General features: G+C 42.3%; 1 protein-coding gene across 1 annotated transcript in view; it reads right to left on the bottom strand.

The window, feature by feature from the left end:
* The window catches only part of LOC117511159 (protein HIRA), a 41,518-nt gene that overhangs the window by 11,573 nt on the left and 16,002 nt on the right, over nucleotides 1–13,943 (bottom strand). The window contains 8 exon segments of the mRNA XM_034171141.1: nucleotides 4,603–4,822; nucleotides 8,642–8,788; nucleotides 9,574–9,771; nucleotides 10,526–10,611; nucleotides 10,798–10,901; nucleotides 10,904–11,018; nucleotides 11,407–11,512; nucleotides 11,697–11,767. Of these exon segments, the coding sequence (XP_034027032.1) occupies nucleotides 4,603–4,822; nucleotides 8,642–8,788; nucleotides 9,574–9,771; nucleotides 10,526–10,611; nucleotides 10,798–10,901; nucleotides 10,904–11,018; nucleotides 11,407–11,512; nucleotides 11,697–11,767 (1,047 nt within the window).

The raw sequence follows: 13,943 nt of genomic DNA, 5'->3' as shown, positions 1-13,943 counted from the left end.
AACCACTGACAGCTGTCTGAACGCCATCTCAAAGCCGTCCTGTGAGACCAAAACGGAGGTGGTTTTGTCTCGCTCCAGTAGCGAATCCATCGTGACTCGCGAAGCCTCCGCTCAGCTTTCCATGACAAAATCTCTTGTTAAAAGTGAAATCTGCCGGAAAATGGTTGATGTCCAGCTCTTGTGATAACCAGAGAAATTGCACACGATGGACACGGATCCAGACAGCCATCCGTTTAGAAATGAAATGGTCGCTCAGCCTGTCGATGGCAGCTTCGGAGCGCGATACACCACCAGTCGCTCTGGGCCGTCCTTAAAGCGACAGTAACACTCCGTAATCTCTTTGAAGCCCATAAAATTTTCACCAAAAACCATCTGAATTTCTCGAATGGTGTCCACTTTGATGTCCCTCACAGTTTCTGAAAAAATTTTGATCAAGCAAAGCGGCAGTCTCTGAGCCATTCCTAAACAATGAAAAAAATGACGAGAGGGGTGGACCACTCCTCACTCAAAGCCTACTCAAAGGCGAATGACGCAACCAACAGGCGTGAATAAAACTCACACATGCGCACGAAGGTTCAAGCTTGGCTGACGCAATCACACGTGATTCAAATCCATATGGTTTTTGAAAAAATAATAAGGTCGGATACTTTTCTAATAGACCTCGTATTGTTACTGTACGTCAACTCTTGAGCACAAATCAAGCACTTGACCTTTTTGGGGCTTATTAGATCAAAGTGCTCCCAAGCAATTGATAGTGTTCTTTTTGGAACAGGCTCCACATGTCCCTTCCTCACCACTACTCACTCTCTCACACACACACTCACCTTTCTCACACCTTTCACGTCAACAAAATCACAGCTCTTCAGTCACTCAGCTCAGTCTCTGATCTACCTATAATATATAGTCTGACCTATAACCTACAGTAGTGTTCAGAATAATAGTAGTGCTATGTGACTAAAAAGATTAATCCAGGTTTTGAGTATATTTCTTATTGTTACATGGGAAACAAGGTACCAGTAGATTCAGTAGATTCTCACAAATCCAACCAGACCAAGCATTCATGATATACACACTCTTAAGGCTATGAAATTGGGCTATTAGCAAACAAAAAGTAGAAAAGGGGGTGTTCACAATAATAGTAGTGTGGCATTCAGTCAGTGAGTTTGTCAATTTTGTGGAACAAACAGGTGTGAATCAGGCGTCCCCTATTTAGGGATGAAGCCAGCACCTGTTGAACATGCTTTTCTCTTTGAAAGCCTGAGGAAAATGGGACGTCCAAGACATTGTTCAGAAGAACAGCGTAGTTTGATTAAAAAGTTGATTGGAGAGGGGAAAACTTATACGCAGGTGCAAAAAATTATAGGCTGTTCATCTACAATGATCTCCAATACTTTAAAATGGACAAAAAAACAGAGACGCGTGGAAGAAAATGGAAAACAACCATCAAAATGGATAGAAGAATAACCAGAACGGCAAAGGCTCACCCATTGATCAGCTCCAGGATGATCAAAGACAGTCTGGAGTTACCTGTAAATGCTGTGACAGTTAGAAGACGCCTGTGTGAAGCTAATTTATTTGCAAGAATCCCCCGCAAAGTTCCTCTGTTAAATAAAAGACGTGCCGAAGAGGTTACAATTTGCCAAAGAACACATCAACTGGCCTAAAGAGAAATGGAGGAATATTTTGTGGACTGATGAGAGTAAAATTGTTCTTTTTGGGTCCAAGGGCCGCAGACAGTTTGTGAGACGACCCCCAAACTCTGAATTCAAGCCACAGTTCACAGTGAAGACAGTAAAGCATGGTGGTGCAAGCATCATGATATGGGTATGTTTCTCCGGCGGGTCCAGGGCGGAGCCCTGGCCAGGGGGTCTGAAGCCAAAGCATTTTTGCTGTTTTAAAACATGTAAATTGCACTAAAATGATATTAAAAACTACTATAAATGCCAGGTGTTCATATCTATAATTCAAACTGTAAACCCTTACTAAGACCATCTACTGTACATGTGTATTTTTGTGACCAAAATATTTTTTCATAACTAGACTTACTTGATTTTCAGCATTCTCCACTTTCAGCATGGCACACTTGTCAACAAACATACATGTATATCCTCAAATACATGTACATGTATAATCCAATGTTCTATGTCCGTTGAACTGTCAGACCATATAAAGTTTATATTTAGTCGATGTGATCTCCACCTATAACACTGTCATCAAGTGTATACATGTCTATAATATACACACACATACATGTATATATAATTACAATGTTCTAGCACACTACAATAACATCAAAATGTCTGTTTATATAATCCACTGACTGTGTGTGTGTGTGTGTGTGTGCAACACCGAAGAAAGGGCGGGAGAAACGCATATATAACCTTTGCACTGATTGGTCATAAGCTTTGTAATAACCAATGAAAACGTGCGTAAGTAATAGCTTCGACTTCGCTCCGATTTGGACGTTTCACAAAATCGACCCCCGGGATCTGCAGAAAAATCTCATCCTTGTGAATATGTCAAAATACTTTAAGAGGTCATGTTGCCTTATGCTGAAGAGGACATGCCCTTGAAATGGGTGTTTCAACAAGACAATGACCCCAAGCACACTAGTAAACAAGCAAAATCTTGGTTCCAAACCAACAAAATTAATGCCTCACAGATGTGAAGAAATCATGAAAAACTGTGGTTATACAACTAAACACTAGTTTAGTGATTCACAGGATTGCTAAAAAAGCAGTTTGAACATAATAGTTTTGAGTTTGTAGCGTCAACAGCAGATGCTACTATTATTGTGAACACCCCCTTTTTTTTTACTTTTTTTTTTTTTTTTACTAATAGCCCAATTTCATAGCCTTAAGAGTGTGCATATCATGAATGCTTGGTCTTGGTGGATTTGTGAGAATCTACTGAATCTACTGGTACCTTGTTTCTATTTCTACTATTATTCTGAACACTACTGTATGTTGATATACTATGTGAATAAATGTTGTGTATGAATGGATGCCTGTTGTGTATGGTGTGTGTCTGTCTATGTTAGATCCTATGTGTATGTAGCTAACTATATTAAATGAACTCTAAACTAGACCTAAATATAAACTAATGCTTTCCTTGGCTCCGATTCACGTGGTAATTGGCAATAACAGTGTCGCTAGCAATCTCCTCTCACAAACCCACGGTTTGAGCTGCAATTCAGATCTCATTTAAATACTTGGCGGGTCGTATTGACACGCCCAGATTATTCGAATTTTCCACGAAGCTCGACACGTGGTGTGACGTAACGAGGCCTCGCTCGCAGTGGTCACATGATGGGGGCGTGCTCGAAACACTGCTCACTGAAACTTCTGGTTCAAAAAGCTCGATGCTGTGTCGAGCAGACTGACTCGAGCTTAACATCACCAGGCTGCGGTCACCTCTGGTAGAATAGAAAGGTCTTTACTGTTATGGGAGGGTATAACAAAATTGCCAGTAAATCCCAACAGAAAAAAATACCACAGAAAAAGTCAAAAGGATTAATTCATCTGAAGTACTTTCCCAGATTATGTAGAAATCAATTCGTCATCTGTGTGTTTCCAGTGTGCCTCAGCATGTTTTCCTTAGTTACACTTCTAATTTTAAGACACACCCTTTAAGAGTATCTGTTAAAACTAGGGATGGGTATTGATAAGATTTTAATCGATATCATTATCGATTCCGCTTATCGATCCAATTCCTTATGGATTCCTTTACTGATACCTCTTGTGAATTTTCTGTGTACTACAAATAGGCTTTACAGGTTTTCTATGTCAATAACATTTTATTGAGTCTTAAAGTAAATAAATATGAAATTGGTCACTGGATCCTTAAACTCTGGACACAATGTCTCATTTTTGGAGGAAAAAAACATTTTAGTCGATTGCAGTTTATTGTCTGTATTACAGCGTTTGGAAAGAGGTGTGATTTGATTTAAAACGGCAATTCGTTTTGAAGTTATTAATTCCGACCGGACTCTGTCTCGGCAGAGAGCTGCACAGCGTTTGAAGCTGTGCCAACGGAACGGAGGACAATTCTTGTTTCTTGACTAAAACAAGAGTCCCAGTTAGTGACTTTAATCCACACAAAAGTGACTCATGATTAACATATTTTAATCCCTTTGAGAGGGGCTAAGCAGCGGACTTGCCACTTCTGAAGAGGAGCGAATCAAAGAACCAACGAGCCAGAGGAACAAAGCACTGCTTCATTGGTTCACGCTTCAAAGTGGAGTCGCGCTGCAGAAGCAGTTGATTACAGAGCTGCTGCAGGGTCTGTAATCAACGTGGAGGAATGATCATTTTCCCGACAAACACCCTCAAAAACAACGGCCGCTCTGAAGGACTGATAAGGGAATCATTAAGCAAAAAGATGTCGGTGGATCAAATAATTTCTTAACAATACCCGAAAAGAACCGTTTCTTGATACCCAACCCTAGTTAAAACTGTGCCATAGTAATTAAGTGCAGGTGTGATCGAGTGATCTGTCAGTCATTCCCTGAATGCACCTGGCTGGAATACGTCTGTGGTAATCCAGTAGTAATCCAGGCAGTTTCACCTGCCGTGTGCGCTGCTGATCCATGCACATATCTACCTGGGTGAAGGGCTGAGAGATGGGAGCAGCCATCTTGTCTTTCCTGGGCCGTCCCTTCTTCCTCTTCTCCACGACCTCGCCGCCATCCATCAGCACCTCCACCTTGCGCTTGGTGAACACCAGGTTCTTGTTGATGGCAGCCACCTTGTCCTCACTGTCGCTGCTGGTGTCTTCTTTGGCCTTCATGTCTTTCACGGTGGCGACGGTGTCTTTTGGCCTGCTGGAAACAATGAAAACTTGTTGTTAGGCTTTAATGTTTGCACTTAGCTGTTCAGTGGATTACCATGACCCGTGTCTGAGGAGTTTCAGAGCTTTCAACAACATTCATCACGCCACAAAAACTAACACACGGGTGCAGACAAAATCATGAAACATGGTTGATACATAAGAGCTACATTTTGGAGGAGAGCGATGATGATGATGATGGCAACCAGATGTTTTTTTTTTTAAACAGCTATGTCATATCCAATTAGCAGGGATGAGATTGGCAAATTTGATTTTCAGAGGAAAATAAGCCAGGGTCCAGGGGCAACAGGCCCCAGCGGGTCCAGGGCGAAGCCAAAGCATTTTTGCTGTTTTAAAACATGTAAATTGCACTAAAATGATATTAAAAACTACTATAAATGCCAGGTGTTCATATCTATAATTCAAACTCTAACTAGAGAGAGAGAGAGATTTTTTATTTTGAGGAGTCAGAGCCTCCTTAAAATAAACCCGCTCTCTCTCCTCTATCAGACTCCTTAAAATAAAATAAAACAAATCCGCTCTCCCTCCCTCTCTCTCTCTCTCTCTCTCTGTGTGTCTAATCAGAGCTGCGACCCTTTAAAATAAACGTGCACTTGCTGCATGTCGGTGCGCTCATCAAACGTCCTGATCGATCAGTCTGATCAAAGCTGAAAAGAGCTGTGACTCTAAAATAAACGCGCACTCGCTGCATAAAAAAATAAATAATAATAATAATAATAATAATATGTTAAATGACTGTTTTTGAGCCGCACCACACCATGCAGTAGAGAACAGAGCGCACTTCCACAGAGGCAGAAAATAGCACTGAAACTGGTGCAGCATGGCACACGCGACTGTGTGCACACATTAAAACGCGAACACACGCAGCTGCAAGTATGAATGAACACTTAAAGGCTGAGTACGCGCGTATTTCGGCCGTATTTAAATTAAACACAACACTGCAATGAGCAGCTCTACGAATACGCCACTGTGAAAGCCCCTAAAGGTACTCCTGGCATTAATTTTTTGTTTGCATTTTTACCCCCCCCCCCCCTAAAATTTTCTCAACGGATTTGGACGTTTCACAAAATCGACCCCCAGGACTGTCAAATCCGGGGATCTGCGGAAAAATCTCATCCCTGAATTAGGGATTATTAGTCAGTGCTACCAAGTGACACTGATATATCTAGATTATACTGATCATATATTGACCCCCAACGTGTCTGGCAGGGCATTCGTGACCTTGTCAACTTGAACACTTCCTCTTCAAATGCCACCACCACCAACACCAGCACAAGCCTAGCGGAGGAGCTAAATCGGTTCTTTGCTAAGTTTGAAGTTAGTGAGGAAGAGAGTGTCCCCATGCTGCCACCCGCTGACAATCTGGCCCTCACTGTGAGCACGGAAGAGGTCAGGAGGGTGCTCCGGGGTGTGAACACGTCGAAGGCTGCTGGTCCCGATGGTGTCCAGGGGAGGGTACTGAGGGGCTGTGCAGACCAGCTGGTAGAGGTTTTTACTACCATTTTTAACCTCTCGCTGGCTGCCTGCACAGTCCCGAGCTGCCTAAAATCTGCCACTATCGTGCCCATCCCCGAGAGACAGTCGGTCAGCAGTCTGAATGATTACAGACCTGTGGCTCTCACTTCAGCTGTGATGACGTGCTTTGAGAGGCTGGTGCTGAGGCACATAAAATCCTCCCTGCCTCCCAGCCCTGATCAGCACCAGTTTGCATACAGAGCCAACAGATCCACAGGTGATGCCATCAACGCAGCCCTCCACACAGTGTGTCAACATCTTGAACAGTCTGGCAATTATGCGAGGATGTTGTTCGTAGACTTCAGTTCTGCTTTTAACAAACTTGTTCCAAGCAGACTGTTGTTCAAACTGTGCAGTCTGGGCATTGGCGAGCACACCTGCAGATGCATCAGAGACTTTCTCACTAACCGTATGCAGTCAGTCAGGATGGGGTCCCACCACTCCTCAGTGCTGAGAGTGAGCACTGGGGCCCCTCAGGGCTGTGTGCTCAGCCCCATCTTGTACACTTTGTACATCCATGACTGTGCACCAACCCACAGCAGCAACATCTTTGTCAAATTTGCGGATGACACTACTGTGGTTGAGCTGATTCACAACAACGATGAGACGGCCTACAGAGAGGAGGTCCTGAACCTCACTACTTGGTGCTCCCTAAATAACCTGGCACTTAACTCCTCAAAGACAAAGGAGTTGGTGCTAGATTTTAGGCGGAAGAGGGAGGCCCCCCCCTTCTCATTCAGGGAGACACCATAGAGAGGGTCAGTGACTTCAAGTTCCTGGGAACATACATTTCTCAGGACCTTACATGGGGCACCAACATCAATGCCCTTGTGAAAAAGGCACAGCAGCATCTGTACTTTTTAAGGTCACTGAGGAAGGTCAACCTGTCACAGGAACTGCTGCTGTCCTTCTATAGGTGTTCTGTAGAGAGCGTCCTCACCAACAACATCTTGGTGTGGTACAGGAGCTGCTCTCAGGCTGACAAGAAGGCTCTGGAGAGAGTCAGGAAGTCAGCACAGGACATCATAAGAGCGCAGCTGTCCTCTCTGTCAGACATCTATAACACCAGATGTCTGCGCATGGCCAGAAGCATCTGCTTCGATGGTTCACACCCCGGGCACAGCCTGTTCTCACTGCTGCCCTCAGGAAAGAGGTACCGGTCCATCAAGGCCCACACATCCAGACTCAACAACATGTTCTACCCAAGTGCAATACGAGTATTGAATGCACATTAGCCTTCAGTCTACACAATTCATTGCATCCTAATGGCTCCTTTGTAAATACATGTATATATTCTTATTTGTCTTTTTATATTTACTTTTTACACCTTTGCACTACGGGAGTTGTCTTTTAATTTCATTGTACCTTGTGTATAATGACAATAAAAAGCATTCTATTCTATATTTCAAAAAAAAAAAAAAAAAAAGTGTATTTACCTGCAGTCCTTACCATTCAATGACAAACTGAGCTCCAACAATTAGCTGACGTCTAACTGGCCAAAAAAAAACTGGTTTTATATCAGTTAATCAATTAGAGTTTTTCTTTAATATATCCATATTCTATGATTTCAGGATCTGAATAAAAACAATTGAAAGTGTCACCTTGGGCTCTGGAAAATGCTGACTGACATTTTTCACCATTTTATCCACCTAACCTCTAATTAGATTAATTGGTTGATTACACTGGTCAACAAAAAAATTTAATTTTCTTACATGGACTTTGAGAACTGATTTATGGTCATTTTGGGGTGCTGAATCTGAATCTGAGCTCAGATTTCCTCTATCACATCACATTTATTTGCAATCTGCATCTTCTGTATTGATGGACTACGTTCACTCACGAGTTTGACGGCACTAATCGCGCACAAAGGCACCTTCAAAAGCAGAGTTTTTAAACCAGGTTTTGCAAAATGTGAACAAGGAGCCGTAATATCGTTTATGGCGCCGAAGTTGTATGCGAGACTACAGCTTTTGCTTCAACGCTCAATACGAGAAGCATGTTTTCATATCTAAAAAATGTGATGTGATTGGCAAAAACTAACACCAGATTCGGATTTAGCGCCCCCAAATTACCTATAAATCCATTGGAAAAACTCTATGCAAGAAAAAGTGTGTTGACCAACGTTATCAGTATGATAAGAGCAGATGGAGTTGGATGAATCTTAATGTTAATTATCCTAATTTTCCAGTATCCAGAGAGCCACATGATTCTACCCTTGATGCCAGCACTTCCCCACTCATGTATCAGTATGTTTTGAGTTTATGACACTGTCAGTCACCTGTCCACAGGTGCGAGTCCCATGGCAGAGGAAATGGCAGCTGTGACTCCCGGTGTGGCCTTCGATCTCTCAGTGAACCTGGAGTCCAAAGCCTTCATTGGCTCGATTTTGGAGGCAGAAGTCAGCAGAAGATTAGGCTTCACACTGAAGGATGGAAACAACAGAAAATGAGCAGAATGAGAAGGTCACCAGGTTTAAGATCTTACACTGGTGTACGATCATGCATCCACATCACAGAACTACACAGGGTCAACCACTGAGGCTGACCTGCAAACCATTAAACGAGCCAGGTGCTACATGGGTGAACTCCCCAGACAGAACTACTAGCAAAAACATGAGGTCGTTGTCTACTGGTAACATGCTGGTCTGACAACCACATGTTAAGACCAGAAGCATCATGGCTCTGTACACTTGGACCTTCATCCTCAAGTAAAGCTATCGCATCAGCAGTGATGCCGTGTCTCCATCGGTTCTTCTCGTACTTGATAGCACAAGCTCCTGGAGACACGAGTGTCACTTCTGAGGTTCGTGAACCTCTCAATGATTCAGACACTCTTCCTATATAGGCCACTTTATCACACGCTCCTGAAGAATGCAGGAATTTTCTGTTCACACATGCACTCAAATGTAGGACAGAAACTGCGACAGCCAAGTTCAGGCATCAGTCTGAAAATCCTCATAATACTTCCGTTCAGCCCGTCAGAGAAGATCTGAGACTGAGGATTGCATCACAGCCCGTCTCACATCAGGTAACTTCTATTTATATCCCGGGATATGTTATGCACCCCCACCACCCCCCACCCCCACCGCACCAACAGCACAGGAGGAAAAAGAAAAAAAGTCTTGATGTGGCACTAACTCTACATTATGTTTAACGTTATACTAGTAAATGACGTAACAAAAGTAGCTGCTCTTGCTGATCTGCATACCCATCCCTGTTGTCCTCCAGGCCCTTTGTGACAGTGGTGGGTGGAGGTGAGGTCAGCAGGGGGTCATGGCTTGGCCGCATGACCAGAGAGGAGGTCTGAACTGGGAGGGACTCTGAGTTCAGCTGAGGGGTGAGCTGGTTGGACATGGACGATCCAGATGGCAGGATGGGAACGCTGTTAAACAGAGCCGGTGAGAAATCCCTGCAGAAAGAGAAAGGAAAAGTAATTTATTACTGCTGTGTGTGCACTGCTGCCATCACTCCTGCTCCTCATTTCTGATTAAAATAGCCCCAAGGCTTCTTCCAACTTTGATGCCGAGTTTTATTTTGGTTTCTGTGATGAGAAAAACCTGTATTCTGACTTCAGCTGACAGTTACTTTCCAGCCTGCAGCTCTTTAGAATGAGCAGACTGCTTTAAAAAAATAAATAAATAAAAATCACACAACACAAAGCTTCCATCTCAAAGAAGCAAATCGTCTAAACTAACCAATGCTGTCATCTGCAAATACTGATAAACTGTTACCAGACGCTTTCCTGCAGAAAGCTTTGACAAAGTACAGTTCAGTGATTTTGACCTTTTGACCTCAGAATTAATAGGCTTCTTGGGGTCACCATGCCAAACACACATACCAAGTCTGGTGACAATTGGGCATTTAAAAAAATTACTGCACTCAATATTTTTAGTATGCTCCAGTGACCTTGACCTTTGTCAGTTTGAATCCCAAATCAATAAGCTTCTTGGGGTCATTATGCAAATTGCATATGTCAAATCTGGTGACAATGAGGCTAGTCCGACTGAAGTTATTCCACTCACGACTGACCGCCTGACCGCTTGCACATAGTGATGTCTAGCCCGCTGGCAGTAGAAATAAGAAAAACAAAAAAGCACTATCTAAGATGAATTTGATAAAAATGAGATTAAACAACATGCAAAACTGTTACTCAGCGTTCATACCCGGTGTCGAGCTGAGCGATGCAGAGCGGCGTGATTCGTCTTCTGCCATCAGGAGTTCTCGTCTCCACTTGTTTCTTCAGAAGGTTCTGCATCATTCAAATTTCATCACAAATTAGAATGAAAAAAATAAAAAGATATTCATTTTAAATCACGAAGCTCTGCTTGTTTTTGTTTTACAGCACATTTACCGATATTTTCTTACATCTCATCAGTATTTTGTTTCATATCACACATTGCTGAAAGAGAGAAAATGTGTCACATCCGTTTCTCACCTTCCTGATGTCCTCCAGAGACTCGCCATTCATCACGCTGTTGAGTTTGGGGGTAGCGGACTCGGGCCCGGCAGTACCGGTACTTGTGTTAGACTGGCCGAGTTCTGCCGCTCCTGTTGGTACTTGAGCATCTCCGGGTTCTCGATAATGGTAGTTGAGAGTTGGGCCTCGGTGCTGGTTATAGCCAGACTCTTACCATAGATGTTTTGGTGGATGGTGTTCTAAAAGACCAAGAGGTGGATTTGCACTTAAGCATGGACGGAAAATGTGCAGGGAAGAACTCATCAGACAGCATGAACAAAGACATGACACCAGGACCAGGTTAACCACACAAGGTGTGTTCAATCCTACAGCTGTTTGTCAGATTACTAGCTAACCACGATTTGTTAACACAAGTCAGATGTTTAATGGACAGAGTTTTAATAACCTGTGTATGTGGACCAGTTCTGTAACTTAAACTCATGTTATAATGGTTTTGAGTGTATTGTTCTCTGAATCTCATACTAATTACTGTAGTAATCCAAACTACATTTATGCATTGCTGCAGATATCTTAAATTTTTAAAGATATTTCAAGGACTTATGTTCCAATAAAAGAGTGTCTACCAACCTTCTCCTCCTCATTTAGTGGATCGCCCAGTTCATCCAGTGAGAAGTCCAAATAGGCCACTGTACCATCCATGGAACATACCAACATCCCCAAGCCTGTCAAAGTCCTGACATACAAACACAAGACTCAGATTTGTTTGGTGTATCACAGAAATCCATTAATCCTGTTCAACAGCAGTGCAGTATACTGGCACTGTGATGGACAGTGTTCCTGGGACAGTTCAAGAACAGTTCATGTGCTCTTTCAAAATGACCACATACAAGATACAGACTTTGATGGGTTCAACTCACCAGGAAATGTCCATAATCGATTTATCAAACAGATCATGGATGACCACCAGAGGTCGCTTCAAAGAAGTCAGCTGGACATGAGAAAGACAAAAGTAACATAAGAATAAATATGCACACTCAATTTTGCCAATATCCTATTGATTGCACTCATGTAGTTGGGTGCAGAGAGGTTAGTGATGCTGAAACTCAGGGTTCCTCATATTTGGGTATTCCCCCCACCACCCCCCCAACTGAAATTTGTGCTTGTCAGGAGAAATTCCATCCTTCTGGCAAAGCTTTGTATCTTAAAACTCAAGAACTGTAAAACTCTCAAATCAAATTTTTTTCTACATTAATACTAGCAGAACAAAACTCTGCGAGGAAAAAAAAATCATACATTTCTGACATTTATAAATGCCCTTTTTACTGAATTTTTGGTTTAAAGTAGAAAATATACCAGAAGCCCTGAAATGCTCACATCGCCCACTAGATGGAAACAAAAGTTGCTCAAATGTGCGGCAAAGTCTCAAAGTTAACTTGTAGAAAAACTTGCTGTTGTGTCCCTTACAATTATGGGCAATTTGTTTTGTAATGTGTTCATGTGATTTTTTTTATGTGACATACCCACTCATTGGTCAAAGTAATAATGTCACGGAAAAATCTGCATAGTATTAAAAGCGAAGTGGCATCTGTGTAAATGTGTGCATGTGTGTAACTTTGATCATGGAGAAACTGGGGAGAGCTGACATTTGCTGTTTGGTATGCTTATGTATTTTGGGTCAAGGATGAACGCTGCCAAAATGGAAAGCTGATAATATTGATAATATTAGTTGCCTAATATTTTTGGAGAAATTATGGACATTAGACAACAACAGTGAATAATAGAAGTTGATGTTGCCATTAATCAGTTGCTGGTAACCAGACAAGCTCTGAACAAAGGGAATATCTCAACCTTACTGGTTGTAAAAAATGACATTAACTAATATGCCAAATAATAAATACAATTATTCATAAAACATTCTCATTTTAATTTCATGCACTTTCAGTTAAAATCATTATAGAAATTTTGCATATAACCCCAATTCCAATGTAGTTGGGGCATTGTGTAAAAGGCAAATAAAAACAGAATACAATGATTTGCAAATCCTCCTCAACTTATATTCAATTGAATACACCACAAAGACAAGATATTTAATGTTCACACTGATAAACTTTATTGTTTTTGTGCAAATATTTGCTCATTTTCAAATGGATGCCTGCAGCACATTTCAAAAAAGCTGGGACGGGGCAACAAAAGACTGGGAAAGTTGATGACTGCTCAAAGAACACCTAATTGGAAACAGGTGAGTGTCATGATCGGGTATAAAAGGAGCATCCCCAAAAGGTTCAGCCATTTACAAGTAAAGATGGGGTGAGGATTACCACTTTGTGAACAACTGCCTGAAAAAAAAAATAGTCCAACAGTTTAAGAACAAGGTTTCTCAACTTTCAATTGCAAGGAATTTAGGGATTCCATCATCTACAGTCCATAATATAACCAAAGGATTCAGAGAATCTGGAGAACTTTCTACATGTAAGCGGCAAGGCTGAAAACCAACACTGAATGCCTGTGACCTTCGATCCCTCAGGCGGCACTGCATTAAAAACTGACATTATTGTGTAAAGGATCTTACCCCGTGGGATCAGGAACACTCAGAAAAACCATTGTCAGTTAACACAGTTCGTCACTACATTTACAAGTGCTAGTTAAAACTCTACCATGCAAAGCAAAAGCCATACATCAACAACATCCAGAAACGCCGGCGCCTTCTCTGAGCCCGAGCTCATTTGAAATGGACAGATGCAAAGTGGAAAAGTGTGCTGTGGTGTAATCCCCCGGACAAAAGAGGAAAAAGACCATCCAGACTGTTTCTAGCGCAAAGTTCAAAAGCCAGCATCTGTGATGGTATGGGGGGTGTGTTAGTGCCCATGGCATGGGCAACTTACACATCTGTGATGGCACCATCAATGCTGAAAGGTACATCCAGGTTTTGGAGCAACACATGCTGCCATCCAAGCAATGTTTTTTTCAGGGACGTCCCTGCTTATTTCAGCAAGACAATGCCAAGCCACATTCTGCACGTGTTACAACACGTGGCTTCATAGTAAAAGAGTGCGGGTACTAGACTGGTCTGCCTGCAGTCCAGACCTGTCGCCCATTGAAAATGTGTGGGGCATTATGAAGCACAAAATACGACAACGGAGACCCCGGACTGTTAAACAACTGAA

The sequence above is a fragment of the Thalassophryne amazonica genome, chromosome 5 (genome assembly GCF_902500255.1).
Source record: "Thalassophryne amazonica chromosome 5, fThaAma1.1, whole genome shotgun sequence".
NCBI classification, from domain to species: domain Eukaryota; kingdom Metazoa; phylum Chordata; class Actinopteri; order Batrachoidiformes; family Batrachoididae; genus Thalassophryne; species Thalassophryne amazonica.
This window is presented reverse-complemented; position numbering and strand designations above follow the sequence as displayed.